General features: G+C 41.9%; 5 protein-coding genes and 1 long non-coding RNA gene across 9 annotated transcripts; 3 read left to right on the forward strand and 3 right to left on the reverse strand.

Annotated features, from left to right (window-relative positions):
• Positions 1–20: 20 nt before the first annotated feature.
• On the reverse strand, positions 21–4,908 carry mettl13 (methyltransferase 13, eEF1A lysine and N-terminal methyltransferase). Its single transcript, XM_077606810.1, has 9 exons — positions 4,641–4,908; positions 3,953–4,225; positions 3,404–3,878; positions 2,694–2,893; positions 2,435–2,624; positions 2,170–2,319; positions 1,458–1,670; positions 1,118–1,249; positions 21–912 (listed from the first exon to the last, which is right to left on the reverse strand). The coding sequence occupies exons 1-9, from the start codon at positions 4,791–4,793 to the stop codon at positions 638–640; spliced, it is 2,061 nt and encodes a 686-aa protein (XP_077462936.1). The 5' UTR covers positions 4,794–4,908; the 3' UTR covers positions 21–637.
• Positions 4,909–5,053: 145 nt separating this feature from the next.
• On the forward strand, positions 5,054–7,102 carry itpa (inosine triphosphatase (nucleoside triphosphate pyrophosphatase)). The gene is made up of 8 exons (XM_077606976.1): positions 5,054–5,294; positions 5,517–5,574; positions 5,670–5,734; positions 5,816–5,889; positions 6,188–6,219; positions 6,370–6,482; positions 6,548–6,624; positions 6,760–7,102. Exons 1-8 carry the CDS (start codon positions 5,232–5,234, stop codon positions 6,884–6,886), a joined length of 609 nt encoding a protein of 202 aa, XP_077463102.1. The 5' UTR covers positions 5,054–5,231; the 3' UTR covers positions 6,887–7,102.
• A 1,412-nt stretch (positions 7,103–8,514) lies between these two features.
• On the reverse strand, positions 8,515–13,597 carry rangrf (RAN guanine nucleotide release factor). Its single transcript, XM_077606977.1, has 5 exons — positions 12,618–13,597; positions 11,959–12,526; positions 11,710–11,864; positions 11,440–11,518; positions 8,515–9,237 (listed from the first exon to the last, which is right to left on the reverse strand). The coding sequence occupies exon 5, from the start codon at positions 9,188–9,190 to the stop codon at positions 8,618–8,620; it is 573 nt and encodes a 190-aa protein (XP_077463103.1). The 5' UTR covers positions 9,191–9,237; positions 11,440–11,518; positions 11,710–11,864; positions 11,959–12,526; positions 12,618–13,597; the 3' UTR covers positions 8,515–8,617.
• vamp4 (vesicle-associated membrane protein 4) lies at positions 9,787–15,081 on the forward strand. 4 transcript variants are annotated; one of them, XM_077606978.1, is made up of 9 exons: positions 9,787–9,936; positions 10,705–10,817; positions 10,941–11,048; positions 11,991–12,037; positions 12,279–12,329; positions 12,645–12,745; positions 13,415–13,494; positions 13,565–13,616; positions 14,336–15,081. In XM_077606978.1, exons 2-9 carry the CDS (start codon positions 10,815–10,817, stop codon positions 14,359–14,361), a joined length of 468 nt encoding a protein of 155 aa, XP_077463104.1. In that variant the 5' UTR covers positions 9,787–9,936; positions 10,705–10,814; the 3' UTR covers positions 14,362–15,081. The 4 variants fall into 4 exon arrangements, with proteins under 4 accessions (XP_077463104.1, XP_077463106.1, XP_077463107.1 ...); XM_077606979.1 differs by having other exon boundaries at positions 9,793–9,950; XM_077606980.1 differs by lacking the exon at positions 10,705–10,817.
• Positions 13,816–23,197, reverse strand: LOC144078702 (uncharacterized). The gene is made up of 3 exons (XR_013301290.1): positions 23,119–23,197; positions 19,995–20,218; positions 13,816–14,030 (listed from the first exon to the last, which is right to left on the reverse strand). It is a non-coding gene; the product is annotated as an uncharacterized LOC144078702 (long non-coding RNA).
• myoc (myocilin) lies at positions 17,484–22,729 on the forward strand. The gene is made up of 5 exons (XM_077606974.1): positions 17,484–18,009; positions 20,005–20,070; positions 20,159–20,233; positions 20,911–21,122; positions 21,293–22,729. The coding sequence occupies exons 1-5, from the start codon at positions 17,538–17,540 to the stop codon at positions 21,872–21,874; spliced, it is 1,407 nt and encodes a 468-aa protein (XP_077463100.1). The 5' UTR covers positions 17,484–17,537; the 3' UTR covers positions 21,875–22,729.
• Positions 23,198–23,321: the final 124 nt, after the last annotated feature.

Below are 23,321 nucleotides of genomic sequence, written 5' to 3' on the forward strand. Positions count from 1 at the left end.
TAGGACTGACTCAGATAACATAAAATGCACTGCTATTTTATTTTTGCTATAGCACATACAACACATAATACTATTCAGGGCATTGAGGGAAGTATTTACAGCATTTGGAGGAGGCTTAAGACCCACTCTTTCCCCTCAAACCTGAATTAAAGCAGTTTCAACATCTCTGGTGAGACCTCAAAATATCTTTGCACCGCAATTTTCATCTATAATGAAGCTGGACAAAATGCTTGAATCCCCAATGGATTCCGATGCTGTGAACCAGTCAGGTTCACTGAGAGTTCTCAAATCATTTCTATATACTATATATTTAGTATACAATTGTAGTTTTCAGGAGAGGCTTAAATACTTGTAAACCATGATTTCTTGATTTTCATTCATTAAAAAAATGTTTCAACATTGTGTAAACATTTTCAGAAAATACTGTAGTGGAATAAGGCTTTTTTGGTTTGAAAAAAAAATATGGAAAAAAGTATAGAGGCCAATGGAAACCCTTCTGATCATCAGCCAGTTCAATCTTCCAAAAGCCAGATTAAACAAAAATAGTTTCCTATTATATACTTGCATACATATATATTATATATAATTTTGTTTGTAGCTGTGAGTTCTTCAACCCTGCTTTAAGTCCCAGACACCCTCACACCACTTTCATATCTTTCAACAACTCAGCAATGTCTATTTTGGGGCCGTGGGTCGTGCTGGAGCGCAGTGATCTTTGCAGATCGTGTCCCGCTTGCTTCAGCGACGGCGTGACACCCACGCTTTCGCTTTGGCTCTGTCGACAGAGCAGCACTTCGTTGACCTCCCCGTCAATTTTTCGGGAGAGAATGTCGGGAAACACCCGGCCTACGCGTTCCAGCACGTCTTTCCTCAGGGCGGGGTCGCGGCACACCAGATTGAGTATGAAAATACCTACGGAACCAAAAGAATTGATTTTTATAGACATTTTGGTTTCTAATTTCTCAGAAATGAAATGATATTAGCTTTTACATTAGCATGCAAGAAAGAAGACAGGAAAGATTAGGGTATGACTGGACAGCGAATGTTTTATAGTTGCCAACAACTATTTGTACACAATCAAAAGTTAAATTTTACATAGAAAAAGGGACTACTATACCTTTAGGGGTCAGGAGATTGGCAACTTTTTGAATGATGGAGTTTTCGACAAAAGCGGCAGGTGGACAGCTCATACCCAACGTGCTGTCCTTATTGTCCACATCGAACATGATGGCGTCAAACGAATTACCACCTGGACACAAAATGTTAGCGGTGATTTCTTGGACTGATAAAAGTAATAGTTGTAAAATTACAAAATGAAAGTTGTTTATTGCTCAAAACATGGCCGGTCCGGACGCAGAATTATACTGCATATCAACACTGTTAAAAAGATGACTCCCGCACAGACATGCAATAAGTTTAGCGAGTGACACGATCTTGACGTCAGTCGCATCACTTACCTTCTTTCTCCAGGAAAGAGATGCGCTCAAGGCCATCGCCGAGGGTGACGGTCAGGCGATCGTCTGGTCGGAACTGGAACCATTCCTTGGCAACCTCCAAAACCACGGGATCCAGCTCTGCCACCTCCACAGATACGCCGGGTACAAAGTCACGAAGAAACTGGGGCAGGCCACCTCCTCCGAGTCCAATTAGTAGCACTGACACTGGGACGTCTTAAGATGGGGAGAAAAGATGACACAATTAAACTAGGGTTACTATTTCCGCACAAAAAGATAAAAACGTTCCTTGAAAACAAACAAATAAGGTCAATGGCACAATCAGGATCGCAATCAGATTGAAAATCTTTGGGGGAAGTTGAAGAAAACGGTCCATGACAAATCTCCCACCTGCAAAGGCAATCTGGCAAAAGCAATCACTAATTCGAAGGAAGGTTGCTGAAGAGCAGATTCCATTTTTCCCCTCAGAATTAAGTGATTTGATATTTTTTGTATTGTGCTTGGATTGAAAAAGTAACTGCTACTGGTTACTAAAAAAAATCTCTTGATTTTTTTTTTTAACCTGATAGATGCCATTCACATTTCAGGTTTATCATCATTTATTTTTTTAGTCAATACCCAGCGAATACCTAAATTTTGCCAGGGGGTTGTAATTGCCTACAGGCAAACAATCTGTCACGCTTTCTTTCATATAGAAATGTATACTCCAATTCACCTTTGTTTTTCTCCTTGCCTATACCCAGCATGGCGAGAGCGGCCACCATGACTTCGTGGTGGGCGCAACAGAGGAAGCCGCTGTGCACTGACAGGGAAGACGATGATGGCACTTTGAATTTTTTTTTGTTCTTCTTCTTCTGACCTGATGCTGAATGAAAGGCACAGTTTCAGGAAGTGTGTCATTTGGTTTTGAATCAGCCGTTGATGGGAAAATAAATATGCCAATCAACGATAAGATATAAAACAAAAAAACATCAACTGACTGCTATTGGATGAAACCAGACGACTCTCAGACTGCACCAGCGCCGCGTTGGACAGAAAGACCAGCCTGCGGTACAGCTCGCCGTCCTCCCCTTTGACGTTTTCCACGCAATACTCGCCGCTGTGCTCGCTCACACCCCTGCTCACCTCCTCACGCCAACCCAGGTCGCCACCCACTGATAGAAATGGGACCTGATTAGAAAGAAAGAAAAAGTTAACATCACCCCAAGTGTTCGGATGGTCCATTCACACCGCCTCCACCTGCTGGTTTTCCGGCATTCCCGGGGGGGCCAGGTCCATCACCATTGGGGAGAGCTCCGACTGAACGGCTTGCATGTCAGCGTACTCTTGATTCCTGTGCATAGCCACGACAACCAGACGGCGGAAGTTGGCGCTGGCCGCCAGTTGCCGTCGGCCCTCGCTGGAGCTGTATAGCCACGCTGTCTCGCTGCCTTGCGGCACTGCAATAGAGAAGCAGAGATAAGAAATCAAGGAAACATACAATTAAAATGTGCATGTGTATCTAATGTTGCAACTGTTCATTAAAAGGGAATCTCAAAACCTTTATCATGGGCATACCACCGAAAAGAATCTTCAACGTAAATAAATCCAATATGTGGTCACCCCTTTTTTTCGAGCCTATATTTTATTTGATCAAAAATCAAAAACCAACAATAGTGAAATTCGAGAACAACAGGCTAGATAAGCATTTGTTAACATAATAGTTTTTCAGATAACTACATCCTCAAAAAAACAACATAACAGACTGTCAATGGTCAGAAAATAATAATAATAATTCCACATAGTAGTCAAACTGAAAAGGTGCGATTTATAGTCCGGAAAATGCGGTATTAAACAAGATTCTCTTGGTTGTGAGGTACATTATAAAAGTTGTCTGTTCCTTTAAATAATACTTTCATATGATCATTCATACTAGGTGTTGAAATAAAAAATAAATAAACATTACTCACCAATAAATATGGCAAACTGGTTGAACCTTGGCACCTTGGCAGTTGGGGGTGAATCCTGTACGGTAAGAGTGTATCTGGGCAGACCAGTTTTCGCATGGCAAAGCGTGAGCGATGGGTCTGCTTCGGCGTCCGTGCGAGTGCGGAGCTTCTTTCTCAGGACAGAGTAGGCCTGCCGTTCCCGAACGGCCGCCAACAAGTCGGCCGCGAGCGCCAGGCGGTTCGGGGCGCCGTCGTCGCCGAGGCACATCTCCAAAATGGGCATCGGCATGGGCTGGCGGAACTTGGTGCAGACCAGGACAAAAACGGGAAGGGCAAAGGAATCGCCGTCCTCCTCGGCACTGGTTTCTTCCTGAAGGCAGTGAAGCCTCACTGCCCATCCCAGCTGGACAAAGTGCTCTACTGCCAGACGGATTACACTCTCCTGAGCAAGCGTGATGCACACGTACCTTCCGCCAATGCTAAGTACGCGTCCCACCTGCAAACACACGGGAACATAAGTACAATCAATTAAATTCACAAAGTCTACACGTACTGTCACTTTGATAGTACCTCAGTGAGCATGTTCCTCGCCAGTTTGCCTCCTTCCTCAGATGCCATCGCGTCAAGGGTGCCTTTGTCCAGAGCGGCCTGGAAACACGAGTCTTCGTATTGCATCTGAGTGGCGTCCACTTGCTGGAACGTCAGGCCCGGTCGCCGCTCGGCGTTACGCTGATTCATGTGGGACACCACCGTCTCGCTGATGTCAATGTTGGTCAGGTGCTTGTAGCCCACGTCGTGAAGCTGCTCGCTCAGCTCAGAGTTGCCGCAACCTACCACCAGTACCTGAAGTACAGAATTTGTCAGCTTCGTGCAAATGCTTGTTCAATATTGAAACTAAGCCTTCAAAAAAATAGTCTCAACTTAGCTACATGTGATCTGATCTGGTGTCGTTTTTGTCCAGTTGGACAATTATGCAAAACAATTTGCAGGGTTTTTTTAATAGGGGAGTTTATTTAGGAAAAGACACACATGAAAGAGGTTTATCTTATCAAACGAACCAAAAATGTTCAACATTTAGGCTCGTCTCTTTTATGTTTGCATTGTTTGTCATCAGCAATGTGGAAACTACATAAATATAAGCTATAAATAGAAGTTTGTAGTCCTATTTGTATGCCAAGTGTTAAAAATGACTTCAGGATTAAGGTCTTAAGTTTTTTTAAAAAGCAAATAATATAAATTTATGTAGGAATGCGTTTACCTGGTCTTGCATTTTGATGTACTTGTGCAAAACGCCGCATAGTTTGTTGTAGTCTCCATACCACTCGAAAGACTTCTCACCTCGCTTCTTGAAAAATCTCTCCCAGTACTCAGCAGAGCTGAATTCTTCTGCCGTTCTAGGTAATAAACTCATTTTTACTTCAATTTATTTTTTCTAAATTGTGCACAAAATCTGGAGACCTGTGGCAGTACGTCAACTATTCAACCCGCATGGTAGTTTTAGCCCGGACAACATTGCAAGGCGTACGTGTATCTGATTGGCTACACAACAATATGCTATTTTAGGTCACTCGTTGATTGGCCTAAAATAATAAACACTTGTTTTCTATTGGTCGTTGCTTGGTGCTTGAGGTTCAATAACCGTGTGAAATTAAAACCGGACGAGTTCCTTTGCGGTGTCAAACTATGACAAAATATAAATATACATTGTATAAACTCTAATGAATATTTTTATATGTAAACTCTGTTGAAACACGTTAGGTATCCTGATTTATGTTATATTTAAGATGTCCATTCGCCTATAAACCGTAGAAGAAGAAAAATCAGGCAACGAGGAAGAAGAGGAGCCAACATGGCGGTTCCGGTTGGTCGGCCTGTAGTGTTTGTCACTGGAAACGCGAAAAAACTTGAAGAGGTAGGACACCTCTGAGTAGTAACAGTACTATCAGTTTAGTAGTGATTTTTAGTAATTGATATGTATTCTAAATCTGTTGCTGTCCATAATGAAAGATGAGTGACGCGTTAAACCAATACACATGACTCGATTTGAGACTCTTCACGCACGTCACAGCCACCTGCTGGTTATTTGTGGCGTTGCAGCCGTATCATTCTCATCAATTACTACTTGGCTTTACAGGTAGTTCAGATTCTTGGCGATAAGTTTCCCTACAAACTTAGCTCAAAGAAAATTGACTGTAAGTATAAGTTATTTGTAGAATTTATCACTGTTTCATCGAAATTCACTATATATATATTTTTTTTCTTCTTATTTATCCATCGACTTTTCTAGTACCTGAATACCAAGGAGAGCCAGATGATATTTCCATACAGAAATGCAAGGAGGCTGCAAAAGAGGTACCTGTACTATTATACAATTTTGTATTTTTTATCCTTTAAAATTGGTATAGAAAGTTTATTGCTGTATATTTTGTTCAGGTTGACGGACCAGTCATTGTCGAAGACACATGTCTATGTTTCAAGGCTTTGGGAGGATTGCCAGGCCCATACATGTCAGTTTTTAAATTTAATACTGTATATTATGGCTGCCACAAATGATTATATTGATAGATGATTAATCATCGAATATAACTTGCAATCCTTTGACTGTTTAACACATATAGATCACATTATTTACTGCAGAATGTTTGAAAATATCACCTGTCTTTAAAATAAGGAAATGATAAATTTCCATTTTTTTCGCTTGCTATATATTTTTAAACAAATACAATTAAACGTTTTAGATTAAAAGAAAAAAAGCAATTTGTTTTGTTTTGGTAAATCTCACAAAATACATGTTTTGTTTTTCAGAAAGTGGTTCCTAGAAAAACTCAAACCAGAAGGTGAGCAACAGAGTTACTTGGTTAACATTGAATGTTGCAATGTGAAGCCTCTATGGATTAAATTAAAAAAAAAAATAAGTGTACATCCTGACCTCTCCATCCAAAACATTGAATCCGCAAGCCCATCATTGTGTGTACTTTTTTTTAAAGGGTTGTACAAACTTCTTTCCGGCTTTGAGGATAAATCTGCCTGGGCTCTGTGCACCTTTGCCTTCACACCTGGAAAAGACCAGCCGGTGCAGCTCTTCAGAGGAATAACACAGGTGCCTTCACATCACACCCTGGACAACATAATGCATGCCCTAAGTCATAATGATTTTTTTTTCAGGGGCGCATCGTGGAACCGAGGGGACCTCGAGACTTTGGATGGGATCCGTGTTTCCAACCCGAAGGTTATGACAAAACGTAGGTGCTTGTGTTGGGGATTTACCACATGGGAGACCCAGAGATTAACAAATGTCCACTACAGTATCATAGTTAATCATCAAAATGTTATTATACATGACATAAAAACAATCATGTTGTTTTTCCTTGTTCCAGATATGCAGAGTTGCCTAAACAAGTGAAAAACTCCATCTCTCACCGGTGCCGGGCACTGGCGTCCATGTCGGAGCACTTTTCAACGCAAGCCAAACGTAGGAAGACGAATCATGGAGAGGAGAAATGACTACAAAAGAGCTTTAAGTGTGCTGAAAATAAATGTTTGTTTTTTTAATCATGTTATTCTGAAGTGGGAAACATCATGCTGAAAATGTGGAAACTTAAGTGAAGAGCTATTTTATGGTTCCTCAAGATGTAAGATTGTCCTTTTTTCCAGAAATTCCTGTTAAAATCTTATTCCAAAAAAAAAATCAATAAATTATTTTTTCCTTGGACTTCAATATTCTCTAATGGAAAGTTCTGTTGAATACTGGGAAATAGAAATATTCAAAGGCTTAGCTGTTTTTTTTTTTTACAAAAATAGGTCGAGTTTATATCATTTTGCAACAATGTCATTCCTTTCCCATCCGCCGCTCCTCCAAATTTGTCATTACAGGATGTGGTTTTGGAGATTTTTTTCTTCTTCTGGGGGATAATGCGTAAAACGTAAAGCAAGGCTATTAATACTTTCTGGATGCACCGTAGCTTCCAAGGCAAAAATGATGTGAATTGAAGGAGCATAACTCACATGAGAAGATCCAGATTCCTGATGGGAGCAGCAGATTACAGGCCAGGAAAATCATGATGATTGTTCAGGCTGGCTGCTTCGGGGAGGTAGAGAGAGAACGAGAATATCTGCAGCCCAAACGGAGTGGATGGATAGTAAGTCACCCATTGAGTCACAAATCTCAGTACAGGATGTTAACGAGCCCACGTGCAACACGTGTGCTTTCAAACTAAGTCATGCAAGAGGACAGGTGAAACATTTCAACTGAGGAAAATATGTTGATTTTAAATTCCATGTTGTCAACAAATCTAAAAATACATTTTTGTTGAACTATAAATTGTGACACCGTGGAAGTCTTCCAAGGTACATTTTTTAGCAAGATGTTTATGTTGTTGCAAAGCCTATAAGTACAAAAAAATGGTTGAACTTGACTTTCTAAGAAAACCAATTGTATAACTGCTTTTGGTGGAAGAGTCCGATTTTTCCCTTCTAGCACAGGATGAAAAACAGGAAAATGACTGCAAGACGTGAACCTGGTGTCTGTCTGCCATGATTACACAAGAGGATGCGGAGGTTTTGATGTGGCTTCTAGATGGACATACCTGACCCACATGAAAACCTCCAGATGCTCTTAAAAAGGATAACAAGAACCCACAGGAGTATCAAAGAGACCTTTGTGCCACATACCAAATGGTTGACTCTTGTTTTTTTGTTCCAAAGGGAGCAAACTAATGACTTTCCGTAAATGTTTCCTGCAAACGGGAGGGAGGGGAAGAAACCTCTTTTTTGGTTCCAATCAAAGTGATGGTAAAATTCCAACTAGGACTAGTTGTTTGTTAGTAAAGTTTTTTTTTTAATTTTATCGGCCTTTAACTACTAATAATCAATGCTGAAAACCCCATATTGTCCGATCACTGCTGCAGTACCCAGAGAAAACCCATTCAAAAACTCCACACAATGAGTAGCGACCTGGGATCAAACCCTCAACCCCAGAACTGAGGCCGAAGCGCCAACAACTTTCCACCGGGCCACCCTTAATATCTCATCTCATTTTCTGTACCACTTTATCCTCACTAGGGTCACTAGGGACAGGAATGTGGGTAATCTGGGATACTAATTGCATTATTTGGATGAAAAAGCATACTTGCTTGGTATAATATAACGAAATAGTCATTTTATTTATGGAGTGGAATAACATTTGGGAGGGTCTGCAGATAGAAATAATAGGCGTTTTTTTGTTTTGTTTTGTTATTAACCAAAAAGCTCTGGGTTGTGAAGGGTGAGCGACTGCAGCAGATGCTGGAAGTCGTCCGCAGTCCACGGCAGAATGCCGGGCTCCATGGCCGGGGGGATGCTACTGCTGTCCGGGCAGATGCTCTGCGGGTCGTTGAACGTCACCAGAACGTCGGTTCCGAACTGCGGCAGGCGGAACACGCCCAGGTGGAGCCTGACCCGGTTTCGGGCCGTCTCGTTGTATTTGGACACGCACTGGATTCCCGTTAGAACCCAGGCTGAGTGGCAGGCCGACAGCGAGAGCGACGCTTTGGACAGGGGGATCACGCCGATGATCTCGTGGGCGCCGGGCTGCGAGGCGGCGTTGTTCCCGGCGATGTCCTCAAAGTGGAACGGGGCCGCGTCCGGGTCCGGCACGTGGCCTTGGTACTCGACCAGCTCCACGATCAAGCTCTGGTCGGTGTTGGGGTGGACGAAGGCTTCCTGGTTGTCCGGAATCTCGCGCAGCTGGCTCACGTCCGCGGCGCTGTGAGGCAGGACGGCCGAAAAGGCACCGCCGAACAGCGGGTGAGGTTCGTTCACATGCTGCATATCCACTTGGCCAGAGGAGACTTTCACCCTGTAACTTTTTAATTTGTCTGCAAATAATAATAAAAAAACACTTTACATTCCACTCCAGCGAATATTAAACGTGCACCAACATTATGTGAGCGACTTGCTTCCCAGTGAAGCTTCTTCTTTTCGCAACGACGCTTGGAAAAGACGCTGCTGCCACCTACAGGCAAGGTAGGAAAAGACACTGCAACTGAGCGTGATTTGTTTTTGTTTTTAATCTTTTCAGGGACGGAGTTTATTACAGTGGACAGCTATTTAATAGAGACTTAAGACCGCTAACCTAATTATAGACCAAATGGCTATTATTGAAAAGTAGGAAAAACTCTTTATGTGACTATTATTATTGTATGTTTTTGTTTTTTGTAATTACAAATGCATATAACTGCCATCTATAGGCGAGACTAGTGTATAACAACGCCGTTTTACTTCCTAAAAATCGATTACGTTCAGAATGATTTTAACCCTGTTATACTGGCATGTTTTCAGTTTTATTCATTAAAACAAATAAAAGCAAAACAGTATATTAATGACCTGTATGAGATATTTTAGAAAGGGTGGGTGCGGTTTCCCGACAGACTTCCTGCCATTTTCCGGTCAGCTGATCCGTGATCAAGCTATCGCAAAACAGTAGCAGTAGTGTCGGAAGCTCGATTAACATCCACAATGCGGTCTTTTTGGGACATTATTTGATAAAACCTCGCACCAACCTGGCACCCTAAAGAGTGAGTCTTCCGAGGTTCGCTTATTTTATTAGCTCAAGCGAGTGTCGGTTGTTGTTAGCATCCGTAGTTTAGCATGGAGGCTGTGACATGTCAAAGAGCAGTGACACAGCTCGTTCATCTGCAAAGTCTTCGTTCATATAACGACATAAAGCGTTTGCTTTGTGACTCAACTATTGTGGTGGCAAATGTTTATCGTACGAAACAGCTGCGTGACAGCTGTGTTTGCCAGAGAAGGCTAAATGGAGAACAGTAAAGAAAATAATTACATTTACAGCAGCATCTTTGCCTTCCTGTCATCCTGCGCACTCATTTCTATATTCACTCCATCTCTGATAAATGGCATTTTAGTCTTCCAGTTCTTTCTCCTTTCCTCAGATACTTCTCTTGTCTATCCCAAACCTGTTTTTTTGTATCCTTTGGGTTCAAATGACTTGTTTCTGACCAAGTTTAACAAAAAAATCATCCCGACTGTTCCTATATTTATTATTTCAGTCAGGACAGCTTTAGTTTTTTTATTGTTTTTACTGTTCTTTTCCATGATGTGCATGTGAAACCTAAATTAAGGTCCCCAAGATAGAGGCTGTAGGGCCTTAATGGTTCTCGTTTTTTGGCCCATTGACATTTATATTTGACAAATGTGGGCCTTAAGATGGGCATTGAGAAAAGTAATAAATAGATTGAAAGGGATTTTCCCGTTTACTTTCTATTTTCTATGTTCCTTACTTGCTAGCTTTTATTACCCGCACTTTCTCTCTTTACTCGCCCTAGTTTCTTCTGTTCTGCATTTATCGGAAACTTCCTTGCGCTGAAAGGTTTCCAGTCTCGGTGCCAGAATCGAACGTGGGGAAAGCGCCTGTTTCCAAATTGCACTGGACTCAATGGTACAAGCTTTATGGTTGATCAGAGTCAAACAAAGGTTATGTAGTAGTAGTGTCTAATGAAACTTCGGATTGCAATATTCTCTCACAATAATAGTTGTAATGGCTTCTCTCCCCCGACGACAGAGGGAGCCCGACCGGGAGGAGCAACAGGAACTTGATGACAACATGCCCCCCAAATTTAAAAGACATCTCAACGACGATGAGGTCACGGGGTCGGTTCGCAGCGAGAGGGTTTGTTTGCATCACTTATTATTATTATTTTTGTTTTGTTTTAGTGGGGCAAATTATTGTTTCGCAACCATTTTTTAGCTGTGGGCACACAGAAATCTCAAGGCATACCATGATCTGAATACATATCTACTCATTTAAAACTGTCATCAACAGGAATTAATGAAACACGAAAATCTATTTCAATGTCTATAATTTTTCACATTGGCCTCTCGTCACCAAAAGTTGAAGGCCACAGACTCCTTGCAATCATGTAAAATTACAATTTGGACTTATTGATGATATTTCAATTTTAATATTTTTTTGTCATAACACAGGATTATGTTGACTCATTACAGTCAAAAGGGATTAGACGTACATTTATGTCAATGGCATCAATGAGTTAAAAATGCACCTGTTTTGGTTTGCTGTGGTTACTGGATCGAGGTTGGATGATGGTCTCCATTCTTTAGTCTTGATACTCCCATAATCTCCTGGAACATCCCACAAAAGTTCACCGTGTTAAGAACACCACAGCAACAGCGATCTCCCGCCACAACGCCGGCCAATCAGAAAGCGAGCCTCTCTCCTGCTGTTAAAAATTGAATGCGCCCGCCCTCGCTGATTCGCCACAAATAGCGTCGGGTGTTACATGTCGCCGCTTCTTTTAGCCCCTCGTCCGTACCTCCTGATCCGCGCTCACGCTTTGGATCCGGTCCTTCATTGGCACGGGCTCGCTTCTTTTGATGTTGGCTCAGGTGGAGACAGTGATCAGACGAGTAGCCCCTCATCATGATCCTTGTAAATCTCCAAACGAGTTGAGCGGAAAGTTCAGCACCCCTGTAAAAGAAAAATGTTAGCCTTTTATTGAAGTAATGCTAATGCTCTTTCAGCAATATTAAAAAAAATAGTAATCTGTGGAGGAGTGTTGTACCTTTCGGTAATCGGACCCTTTTCTCTTTACAGAGGAACCTGCTGGAAGAAGACTCTGACGAGGAGGAGGACTTTTTTCTGTGAGTTTGCATGTGCTTATGAAGGGTGGTCAAAAAGTAGGTATGCAATCCAATGACTAGGACATATAAGCGGGAGGACAGGAAAGATTAGGTCATGACCCGAAGGGTGAGTTGGACAGTTTAGCTCATTGGCTGTCATTGATGGGGATAGATGTCCCATCCATCTAGCATCATCCATGTCACAGAAAGAGTGAACCACGGTGCTGTTATGGTCCTGACTGGCTTTCTTCCCATTTTTCAGGCGTGGCCCGACGGGACCCCGAATGGGAGGACAGAATGAAAAGCTAAAACAGTGAGTCCAAACAGAGGGTAAACCGTGCGTTATCCACCTCGCAGTCACTTGCGTCTGTGTCCATGCATGTGTTGCATACGCTCTCTGTTCTGTTTACAGGGGGCTTTTGTAGGTACTTTTTGTGGCGCATTGTACACTGTCGTATTATCTTTCCAATGTACTGTTTTTAAGCTGTTGGTCCTGAACAAAGCAAGTCCCTTTTGGAAAAAAACAACGTGACCGTCATGTTCAAATATTATTTATGGTGGATTGAAACAAAAAAATTAAATTAGAAAACAAAATACTGACCACTCTTTGTGTCTTGGTGGTTGTCAGCGTGCAGTCGCAGGTGGACGAGGTGATTGACGTGATGCAGGAGAACATCTCCAAGGTGATCGAGAGAGGCGAACGTCTCGACGACCTGCAGGACAAGTCAGGTGAGTCATAGAAAATGCCTAGAAAAAGAATATATACACTACTGAATGGGCTATTGTATGGTAAAAGTTTGTGTTGTGATGTCAATGTTTAAAAAGAAAACACGTGTTTCTGGAGCAAATTTGCACGGCGAACAACAGCTCAATGATGAAGACATTAGGGAGTCGCCATTCTCTTGGCATTCAAGCAGTTCTTGTATCCGAGTGGCCAACAACACACACATGGAAGACATTTGCGAGCCCATGACGTGAGCGTTGCCCTCGGGCGCTCGTCACAGGTGCAGCCTCGGTAGTTGGACTTGCTTACATTCCTTTGGGTTAACGAGCGTCTTCACGAGAGGCGGCAGACGCACGACAAAGACTCGCAGGGGAGGTCCGACCGACATCGGACGAAGGGACCGGAGTGTTTCTGCACGCTAACGAACGCTCTGTTAACAAGTGGGGTCGGTATCCCGGCAACGGGCGGGCGGGATTACACCAAAAAGCCATAAGTAGTAGGCCTCAAAATGTGTTTTTGTTCTGTTGTGTATAAAAAGGCTACTTGTCATGTGTTCTGGAACCTTGCGTAACCTCGGCGCAGTCTGAGTCACGTCAGTCCGAGTAAACGCGATCCACAGCTTCTCCTAGAATTTCTCCTCACGTGTCCTCATGTGACTTTTTCGCTTTTTCCAGAGAGTCTGTCGGACAACGCATCGGCCTTCAGCAGCCGATCCAAACAGCTGCACAGGAGGATGATGTGGCGGAACATGAAGGTGCGTTATCGCCCCCCCCCCCTTTGCCGAACAAGTGTCAAGAGGCTTCTTCTGCGCCTTTCGTTTTCAGATGAAGATGATCATCGCTTTGGTGGTGGTGGGTCTCCTGTTGATAATCATCGGTGAGGATGAAGCAGAATACAGTCCACACGTTTTCTCAAATTTAAGAAAAATGTAAACATAAGTCCCACGTAACTCTAAGGCTATATGTCGATGTCATAATATGGGATATTTACATAAATATTGGATTGATCCCCCAAAAATTAACATCATTAGTACACCAAGTTACAGCCAGCTCTCAGGGCAGTTAAACTAGTTCGAAACTACAAAAACACTTTACTTAAAAAGATTAAAAAAATAAAAATAAAAAAACAGGTGGCAATAAATACCTAATATGAATAGTCATATTTACCTTGCCTTTTTATATGGTAGAAGACAAATTCCTCTTAAAGTCCTCATAGTGCTTGTGGGTTTAATAGCTTCTTCTGTAATGGCACCATGGTTTGGAGACCAAAAGGGTACCACGATACACCGACCTGGATCGAGAATTCAATTTGTTAAGCACAATCGAATTGAAAATCCATTGAAACGTCGATAAACAACTTTTAGATATTCCGTATTGTTCCAATCTTTGACAGGTTTCTGCAATTGTCAAAAAGATGAAAATTGCTTTCGGTGAAATGTAATTGTAGTCATTTGTATTGAATTAAAAATCTGTCTCATAAGCCATGGTTAGCATTAAATTGTTATTCTGTAGTGGCGCCACGGATCTTTTATTAGCAAGTTAAGAACTTAAAGCCAAAAATACAGTTTGTGGTGACTGAAAACTTTGCTGTCTCAGTTCCAGTAATTATGCGGTATCGCTAATGTCTACGAACCAAGACGAGGGACTACCTCCATCCTCGTCTGTCTCGAAATCTCTTCAAACGGTCCCACCGTCCAGTCAAGGGGTGGACGCCGGACGACACCACCCTTACTTTGTCATCACTAAGGTTGGGCGCCTTCATCCCTACTTTGGAATTATAGGAAGCGTAGACTCGTTTTCATCGGACGCGTCCCTCTTTGCACCAAGTAGTAGTTTGATATGTGACATTACCGTGTAACCTGCCAATCTAGTTAATCAAGGGGGGACTTTTTCATGCTTTTCATTATTTCTTTACCAAAGCCTGCCATTTACGGCGCTGGGCGTCCAATCTATTTGAACTGGAATTGATGCGGTCTCCTCCCAGTTCAATTGGAAGTCTATCGCAGTCAATGATTTAAGAGGCTTTGCATTTATTTATTTTTTTAAGTCTGTCAAAACTAAAACTGCAAGATCATGAATGTTTCTAGACTAGGAATAGTTCACAGCACCAATGCACTGCACAATTTTTTTGTTGTTGTGTTGAGTTTTAAAGCTCGGCTTGTAAGAATTCCAGAAATCATTTTTAAAGCTGTGAAGCAGTCTGGTTTAAACAAGCCTTGCTATTTAATGTTGTTTAATTTATTCCAAGTTGTACGTGTCAATTGTGTGACGCCGCACTTGGTGTGAGCATTCCAATCCTTATCTCATCCTCTGTGTCTGAAATAAAGTGCTTTTAAAAGTCAGTTTTCCAGTTTGTTCTGCTTTCAGGGTTGATGGAACAAAACACTATTTGCTGATGAGGGAACGCTTCAATTAGAATTCTAATCAGGCCAAGCAGAAAAAGTCAAGTACAATCTTTTTGATAAGGAAGATCTTATGTCTGTCATGTTACCCAAAATAAAAACACCTATTTAACAAAAAAACTCCTACTTTAAGTAGAATAGACCTCTAGTGCTGTTAGTGGCAGTCAATTAGCGTCCAGCTGTGTCTGACCAGGTGAAGGCAATTCATTTACGGTTAAGTGATTAGGCAGTAATTTAGTATTAAAAGAAAAAGGATATTTTTTCCCAAAAGCATATCGATACATCACCCAAAAACACAATAAGGAGGAGTCCGAAAATGGTACCGGTGCTACAATACTTATCTTTGAGATCTACCAGTTTTTGCAATTGGACACCTCTATTGTCTCAATTTTGTCCGATCGCTTCCACATCTGAAGCAGATATGTGGGAAAACTCATAAGAAAAATGTTTTTGCCAATGCATAACAGTTTAAATTCGTACATGTGACGGTATAATTCCTTTTGCATATGCTTGGGCAAAAAAATTAGAGGAAAAATAAAGTTTAGACATTTCATTGGACTGGTAAAAGTTCCAAAATATCTAAGACCTCATTGTCGTCCGACCGGGGTCTTTTATATCACTTGGGCCCCAACCATGGCACCTCCACCCAGGGGTGACGCTTTTATGTGACGTTTTAAACAGAAGCAGTCTGGGACTGTTAAAAACATCCACACAATCACATGCCTGTTTAAAAACAACCGTGCCGAAAATTTCATCCTCCTGTAACATTGTGAGCCGAGGACTTTTTTTTTTTTTGGTAAGTCTTCCACATTGGCAGCACAGTATGTTTTGGTCTGGTGTTCAGGGATGACTTCAGATTCCGGGCATAGCAGCGGTTCCGTGAGTCACATGAAAAGAAATCAAACTCACACGAAGTGGAGTGCCAAGCGGTATTAGTCACGCCGAAAAATTGATATGAGTGTCTCAGTCTCTGCGAGTAAAGACAACAAATCTCCGACGAAAGAGACTTTAAGCCCCTTTGGCTAAGATTTGTGAAAACAAGTATGGTTAAACACTTAACCCTGCTGCTCATATCCTCTTTTTCCCCACCATCTCTCCTTCCCAAAAGTACAGAGACATACAATGTTATTCCTCAACCATGAGTGGGAATGGTGATAAAGACAAAACGCCTAAATTTGGCGCCCGTGGGTAATAAAGTGGAAGAGGAGGAAGCCCGGCTGGGTAAAAGCTAATCTTTCATCGTGCCGCTCATCTGAAAATAACGCTTGGAAGTCATTCAGAGATTTAAAAGCAACCTGTCAACTAACATTTAAGTGTGTGGCTGGATGCCCATTGCTTGATTAACCAATTAAAATGTCAAAATATTCAATATTAAATTGATAGTAAAGCATTTCTATTGTGCCTTTTGTCATTTGCACTTGACAAATTAATCGTTTTAGTAGATTTTTTTGTATTATATTAATGAACAACAAATTAAACAATTGTATAGCCATTTAAAACACATTGACACTCATTTACAATTAATAAATCAAACAATTTTAATACAAAACCCCATTCTAATTAGTTAATAATATATAAAGTAATTATTAATCAAGTTAAATAAATATATACATTTTATGAATGTTTACTTTATGGACACTGGAATTAGCAATTATTAATACAACCATATGAAACATTTTATTTTTCATTATTCAAAATATTCAAATATTTTTGTTTACTTCTATTTTTGTCATTTACAATCAATGAACCATCATTTGAACAGAAAAAAATTCATTCCTTGTAGTCTTTTACTATTATGCAATTAGTTAGTTAGTGAAAAAGTTGATTTCACAAGTCTACTATACTAAAGGCTGCAAGTTAAAAGAACTAGAATGTGCGGTTTATTTTTAATGTTTTTTTCTTTACTTAATAATGATAATTAACAAAGTAGGTGATGTCCTACTGTTTTTGGCATCCGTTCAAAAACTCCCAGGTGACTCCCCTTCTGCATCAGGCGACTCCTGAGCCGGATGACCCCCCCTCACCCAGCCACACGAAAGGTGACACCGCTGTAACCTCACCCTGCGAGGCCCCGACTTTCTCGGAACGCGTCGGCCATACCCTAATAATTACTTGTGGGTTATTAAATAAAACAATGTGGCGTTTACGGATTCAGAAAAGGTTTATAGTTGTTTTGGGGGTGAACCGTGGGTTAAAAGAAATCTTTGAAAACACGCAATCCTACTCCTCCCGTAAATTCTAATTTCACCCCTCCCTCGCTCTCTCCTCGCTCCCTCCTTTTCACCTCTCCGCTCACCGTATAAATATCCGCGAGGGGTACGGGGGAGAGCCCAGTCGAAGCGACCGGGAGAAAGACGCTAAAAAGTCTAATCGGATTTACTCCTCGCTACTTGGTCATGTTCCTCCTGCTATCCTTGGCCCTTTTGGGGTTCCTCGCCCGGCCGGGTGACGCCCAAGACCGAGCCGCCCTGTGGAGAGGCAACGACCGTGCCGGGCGATGCCAGTACACCTTCACCGTGGCCAGCCCTTCCGAAGCCAGCTGCCCCCGAGCCGGAGGCCCCGAAATGGAGGGCGTCCAGGCCAGGCTCTCCTTGCTGGAGGCCACGGTGGCCAGGCTGGTCGGAGAGGGCGCTGCGGCGTCTGCGCCGTCGGCACCTGATGCCGGGGCTGAAATTAGGGAGGCGCTAAACCGCGCGCTGGGTGAGAGGAACCTGCTCCAAGGGGAGAAGGAGCGGCTGGAGAGGGAGCAAGAAGCGCTTCGGAGGCGCCTGGAGGAGATGCTGAGGGAGACGGAGAGCCTGAGGAGCAGACCGTGCCCCCCGCAGACCCCCGCCGTGCCAGGCGCTGATATCATGAGAGCGGCGGGAGGTAAGGAGAGCGCCATAGCGACACGGCCCAGGGGCCAAATCTACTCGCCGCGTCATTTTGGCTAGCCCGCAAAAGTACATCATTATTTAACATTGACTTTGTTTTTGCAAAATTTAAAATGTACGAGAGTAAATAGAACATTTCCTGTTTTTCCCACATTTGAAAAAAAAAGTCAATATTTACAGTTTTTTTTCTTTGCCATTCCAGGTATTCATATATTTGCAAAGTCTCTGCTGTAATAGTTACTAAAACATGCATGTGTAAAAAGTGCTCAATAAGAGACCAATGGAAGTCAGAGTTCATAATAATAATATTCTCTTCTCTGTATATGTTTCTTTTGAAATGAAAACACAGGGTAGTATGTCTAGGATCTCCTTTTCTGTGTGATTTATTTTAACCCAAATATTTTGAATTTGCAATCATCTGATTTGCTTTGTTAACATTTAAGCAAGTTTTTTTCAGCATAGTTTTAGTCCCATTGCGCATTTCAAGCTAAAATGTTAAACCCAGAAGACTGTATTAGTAAACAACGAGAAATTTCCAGAATACGGGATGAAATAAAATTCTAATCTAATCTAATCTAAAATGTGATTCGCGTAAGAGCCAATTAGTCTGCAAATATTACCAGCACCTCCCACTTGAAATGAAATGGTTGCCACATCAATGGCGGCCAATGAGTGACTTCACATAATGTTTAGCATACATGACCGGATATTTTTACCCTCCACCTTCACGGTTTTAATATTCTCATTTAGTGAAAGTTTGCGCGTAAACACCCGACTCGGTTTACTCCCAGTTGGGTCAGCTGACTATTTATGAGCTTTTACGACGGCTGTTTCCCTTCGCATGGCGTGCTGGGTGCCAAGTCAAATGTAATTCACAACCTGGAAGCGGACATTACGCGCTCCACGCTTTTCATGAAAATGAGTTGGGGGAGAATTTTTCTCCCATTCTATTCATTTAAATCTCCTGTTATTTGTGTGCAATGCAAAAAACTAATGTATGTATATATATATATATATATATATATATATATATATATATATATATATATATATATATATATATATATATATATATACATACATACATACATATATATACATATATATATATATATACATGGACATATATACATGTACATGTATATATATATGTATATATACATATATATATACATATACAGTATATGTATATATATATCTGTATATATACACATATATACATATACTGTATATGTATATGATATACATACACATATCTATCGATCATAGATATATATGTGTATGTATATCATATACATATACAGTATATGTATATATATGTATATATATACATATATATATATATACACATGTACATACATATACATATATTTATATATATATATATATATATATATATATATATATATATATATATATATATATATATATATATATATATATACATACATAAATATAACCTTGTGTAGCTATAACCTATTCAGGGGAAACTGAAGATAATAAACAAAGATGGAGTCCCATCTGGACCACACATGCACACGAGCAGCAGCTTACAATGTGTTTACTTGCAGGACTGATAAATGACTTTGCCCATTAACCTCCTGTTCTGTTTTCAATTTTTTTAGTACTTCCTTCCATTTCTCTGGCATCAGCGGACTACACATGAAAGCCATTAAAGCTTTCGGCATCATTACAGCTTTTTGTTTATATGCAGCCGAGGTTGACCTTTTCCTCAACTTGTACGCGATTCATTCCGATGTTTGTCAGGACTTTTTTTCAAGCAAACGCTAGAATGAAAACATGCTAATGTGCGATGGCGTGGGGGGTCTAACGTCACCTCGCTTTCCGACTGCGTGTCTCCACGGCAGCTGAGAATGCGGGTGTCCACTTCCTACTGCGGCATTCTGTAAAGCTGCAGTTACCTTCGCATGGCCTCTCAAAATACCGTTGTTATTGCTAAGTGATTAAATCATGAATTACCTGTGTGCAGGTTCGAGCCCCGTGTCCCACCTGATGGCGCGTCCCAACAGGCAGGGTGACAGCAGCAGTTGGAGAGGTCAGGAGGTCGTCTTGCGCCCGCATCCAATATTTCACGTCACAAACACTCCCGCGCCTTTTCACAACTGTGTTTATGCGTGCGACAGACTCGGCGTGGCAGGAGGGCTTCCAGGAGCTCAAGGCTGAGGTGACCGAAGTTCCCGCCCCTGAAGAATACACAGGTGGGTTGGAAATTGGACTCCAATTATGACATTGTAGCCACTCAAATACAAAGACGGTAGTTTTTTTTTGCACTGTCAGTCGTTGGTGCTGGAAAGAAATAACTTTTCTAACAGATGAAATTCTTCAAAACATATTTTTAATGGGAATGAAAAGCATTTTATTTTTTGCTTTCCCCCCCTCAATATGCAACTCAACACATAAAAAATGCTAGACCAAAATCTAAAACTGTATTTTATTGTGAAAATAAGATTACAAATATTTTTTTTAATGTGTGATTCTTCTATTCAGCTATTAGTAGAATAGTACTCTATTCTTGTACTATAATGTAGTTATATACCTACCTGTAAGTGACTAAAATGAAAGAACTGGCTACACAATTGACTAAAACTACAAAAGATGCAGTTTTCATTTAGCAAATGATTTATTGTACTCTGCAGCTTTGGCATGAATACAACACCCAAACAACCTTTCCTCCCGCCAATATGACACTGCCAAATATGAAACCCCCTCAAAAAGTCGCTGCCATGGTGACAGCCTCAAAGCAAACAGTGCTATTAATATTGAACGCGCGTCGAGCACCCGAATAGCAGCGTCATGCTAGCCCGCCCTGGCGACTTCCTGGATTTGGACTTGAGCGCTGAGCGAGTGTCAACGACATTGCGTTTTTTCGGCCCAGGTTGCGGCGTGCTGACGTCCGTGTCGGAGCCCGTCACTCACAGGAAAACCGACAGCATCGCCGGCAAATACGGCGTGTGGATGCAGGACCCCGAGCCCATGGCCCCCTACGGGCCCGACATGGTGTGGCGCATTGACACCGTGGGCTCCGAAGTCAGGCAGCTCTACGGATACCAAAATATGGAGCAACTCTCCAAGGGTTTCCCCACAAAGGTGATTAGGAGTGGCTTATAAATCGTACCACTTGTGCCAGAAAATGTTCATACTTTGTAGTCAGAGTCCACTCTGGGAAATATGGCAATGCTTTGAATTTGGCTGCTTAGGCGGAAGCCTGCTCCCTTAAGAGTGTGCGTTTGTCACTAAATGAAGCGTTCTGTTGCCAGGTGGTGTTGCTGCCAGAAGCTCTCGAGGGCACGGGCGCCGCCATGTACCGAGGCTCGCTCTACTACCAGCGCCGGCGCAGCCGCACGCTGATCCGCTTCGACCTGGCGTCGGAGAGGGTGGCGTCGAGGCGCGAACTGCCTCACGCCGGCTTCCACGGCCAGTTCCCATACTCATGGGGGGGCTACACCGACATCGACCTCGCGGTGGATGAGCGTGGCCTGTGGGCCGTCTACTCCACCAGCAAGGCGAAGGGCGCCGTGGTGCTGTCCCGCTTGGATCCGCACGACCTGCGCGTCACCAAGAGCTGGGAGACCACCGTGCGCAAGAACGGCGTGGCCAACGCCTTCGTCATCTGCGGCCGCCTCTACACCGTCGCCAGCTACTCGGCGGCCAACACCACCGTCAACTATATGTACGACACCGACAGCAGCCGGGGCCACGTTTTGGCCGTCCCCTTCCAGAACAAGTACCGCTACAACAGCATGATCGATTACAACCCGACACAAAAGAAGCTCTTCGCGTGGGACAACTTCCACTTGGTCTCCTATGACCTGAAGCTGGGGCGCCCCCCGGCGGCCTGAGACCCCCACCGAGCCAAGAAAATTGACTTTGGCTCATTCGCTCTTTCTATAAAGACTCATTACCGTTGGTAAAGCTGCCAGCTAGCTAAAAAAGGCTACACAAATACACTACTAATTTTCATTATGTACGTTGTAGCTTAACTTAACCCTTTCATGGACAGCAGTTACTGCAGTAGACAGCTATTCAAAAATTGAAACTTCAGACTTTAACCCTTTATCGGGCAAGTGACTATTTTTCGTCATTAAAAAACAGGCCATCCTATTAGATTTTTTAATTATTAATCAATATAGGACTTTTTAAATCTAATCTAGATACGAAAACTGAAATTCACACTAAAGCATTGTTGCTCAACAGATCTATCACAATCGCAAAGGTACTACTGGTAGATCACATGACAAAAAGATTTGATCCAGTCATACCCCGACTAAAACGAGCGTGCTGGTTCCGTGCTTCGTTGGTTCATTTTGTGTCCTTTAAACCAGGAAAAGGGCAAAACTGCTCTCCGTTCGAGCTCAAACCGAATGCTTTTCACTGCTGCGTGCCATTATGGGGATGAAATATTTATGCTTTATTTTGATGTTCAATGTAAATCATTCCCTATCAGTGAAGGCAATGGACGTCCAATTCGTTTGCACTAGGAGGGTTGGCCTCAATTACTCGCTGATAGCCTCGATTGGACAGTCACTATCGTCAAAGTCAGCCAATGAGTAAAGGAAATATGTAATACTCAATAAAGGTGTTTAATACTCCTTAGTAATTGTGCATGATTTAATAATGTCTTAGGAACAAAGGTTTTGTGAAACTGTCATGATGTATAAACTGAAAGAAATTATTAAAAATTCTTTAAAACTTTATATGCATTGTAGGCAGGCCTACATTGTGTGTGTATATATATTTTAAAAAAACATTTAAAAAAATGACTGCATACTTGAATGTAAAATAATTGCTATCATGACCTGGACAGGGAAAAAAACGTAAACAGTTAATAACATTACTATACGACACTATAGTATGAATGTTAGTTTAGCTCACGTGCATATAACATTTGCCCTAAATTCGCTAAATACATGCTGCTATCACCGTTAAGACATTTACCCACCAGTAAAAGTATCACCTTCTAGCATTGAAAGTACGACTGGTAAATAACAATAAAAATCTAATTTTAGCTCAAAACAAACGACACCAACATCATAAATCCTATTTTTAAATAGCATTCGTTAACTTTTTGGCAATGTTTTACTACCTTTAATGCGACTTTTTCCCTTGAGAAGTAGTAGCTGTAAATAGCGTCCATCATGAAAAGAGCGACCAGTGACACCCCTTCTTCTTCGGTGATTTAATTGGCGGCCAGTTTGGGGAGGACCACCGGTGTTTGGAATGCAAATCCAAACTACATTTTTGGCAACATCAGTGCATAATTTCATAGTACAACAATTATAATGTAAT

The sequence above is a fragment of the Stigmatopora argus genome, chromosome 8 (assembly GCF_051989625.1).
Source record: "Stigmatopora argus isolate UIUO_Sarg chromosome 8, RoL_Sarg_1.0, whole genome shotgun sequence".
NCBI lineage: Eukaryota > Metazoa > Chordata > Actinopteri > Syngnathiformes > Syngnathidae > Stigmatopora > Stigmatopora argus.

Excerpts from the sequence above, each read along its gene's own strand:
- rangrf (XM_077606977.1), bottom strand. The coding sequence starts at position 9,190 with ATGCAGCATGTGAACGAACCTCACCCGCTGTTCGGCGGTGCCTTTTCG.
- itpa (XM_077606976.1), top strand. The coding sequence starts at position 5,232 with ATGGCGGTTCCGGTTGGTCGGCCTGTAGTGTTTGTCACTGGAAACGCG. Across the intron at positions 5,575-5,669 it reads TAGCTCAAAGAAAATTGACT|TACCTGAATACCAAGGAGAG; the intron begins GTAAGTATAAGT and ends CGACTTTTCTAG. Across the intron at positions 5,735-5,815 it reads GCAAGGAGGCTGCAAAAGAG|GTTGACGGACCAGTCATTGT; the intron begins GTACCTGTACTA and ends TATTTTGTTCAG.
- mettl13 (XM_077606810.1), bottom strand. The coding sequence starts at position 4,793 with ATGAGTTTATTACCTAGAACGGCAGAAGAATTCAGCTCTGCTGAGTAC. Across the intron at positions 3,879-3,952 it reads CGAGGAACATGCTCACTGAG|GTGGGACGCGTACTTAGCAT; the intron begins GTACTATCAAAG and ends GTGTGTTTGCAG. Across the intron at positions 2,625-2,693 it reads GAATGCCGGAAAACCAGCAG|GTCCCATTTCTATCAGTGGG; the intron begins GTGGAGGCGGTG and ends CTTTCTAATCAG.
- myoc (XM_077606974.1), top strand. The coding sequence starts at position 17,538 with ATGTTCCTCCTGCTATCCTTGGCCCTTTTGGGGTTCCTCGCCCGGCCG. Across the intron at positions 20,071-20,158 it reads TGACAGCAGCAGTTGGAGAG|ACTCGGCGTGGCAGGAGGGC; the intron begins GTCAGGAGGTCG and ends TGCGTGCGACAG. Across the intron at positions 21,123-21,292 it reads CCAAGGGTTTCCCCACAAAG|GTGGTGTTGCTGCCAGAAGC; the intron begins GTGATTAGGAGT and ends TTCTGTTGCCAG.
- vamp4 (XM_077606978.1), top strand. Across the intron at positions 12,330-12,644 it reads CAGAATGAAAAGCTAAAACA|CGTGCAGTCGCAGGTGGACG; the intron begins GTGAGTCCAAAC and ends GGTGGTTGTCAG. Across the intron at positions 12,746-13,414 it reads CGACCTGCAGGACAAGTCAG|AGAGTCTGTCGGACAACGCA; the intron begins GTGAGTCATAGA and ends CGCTTTTTCCAG.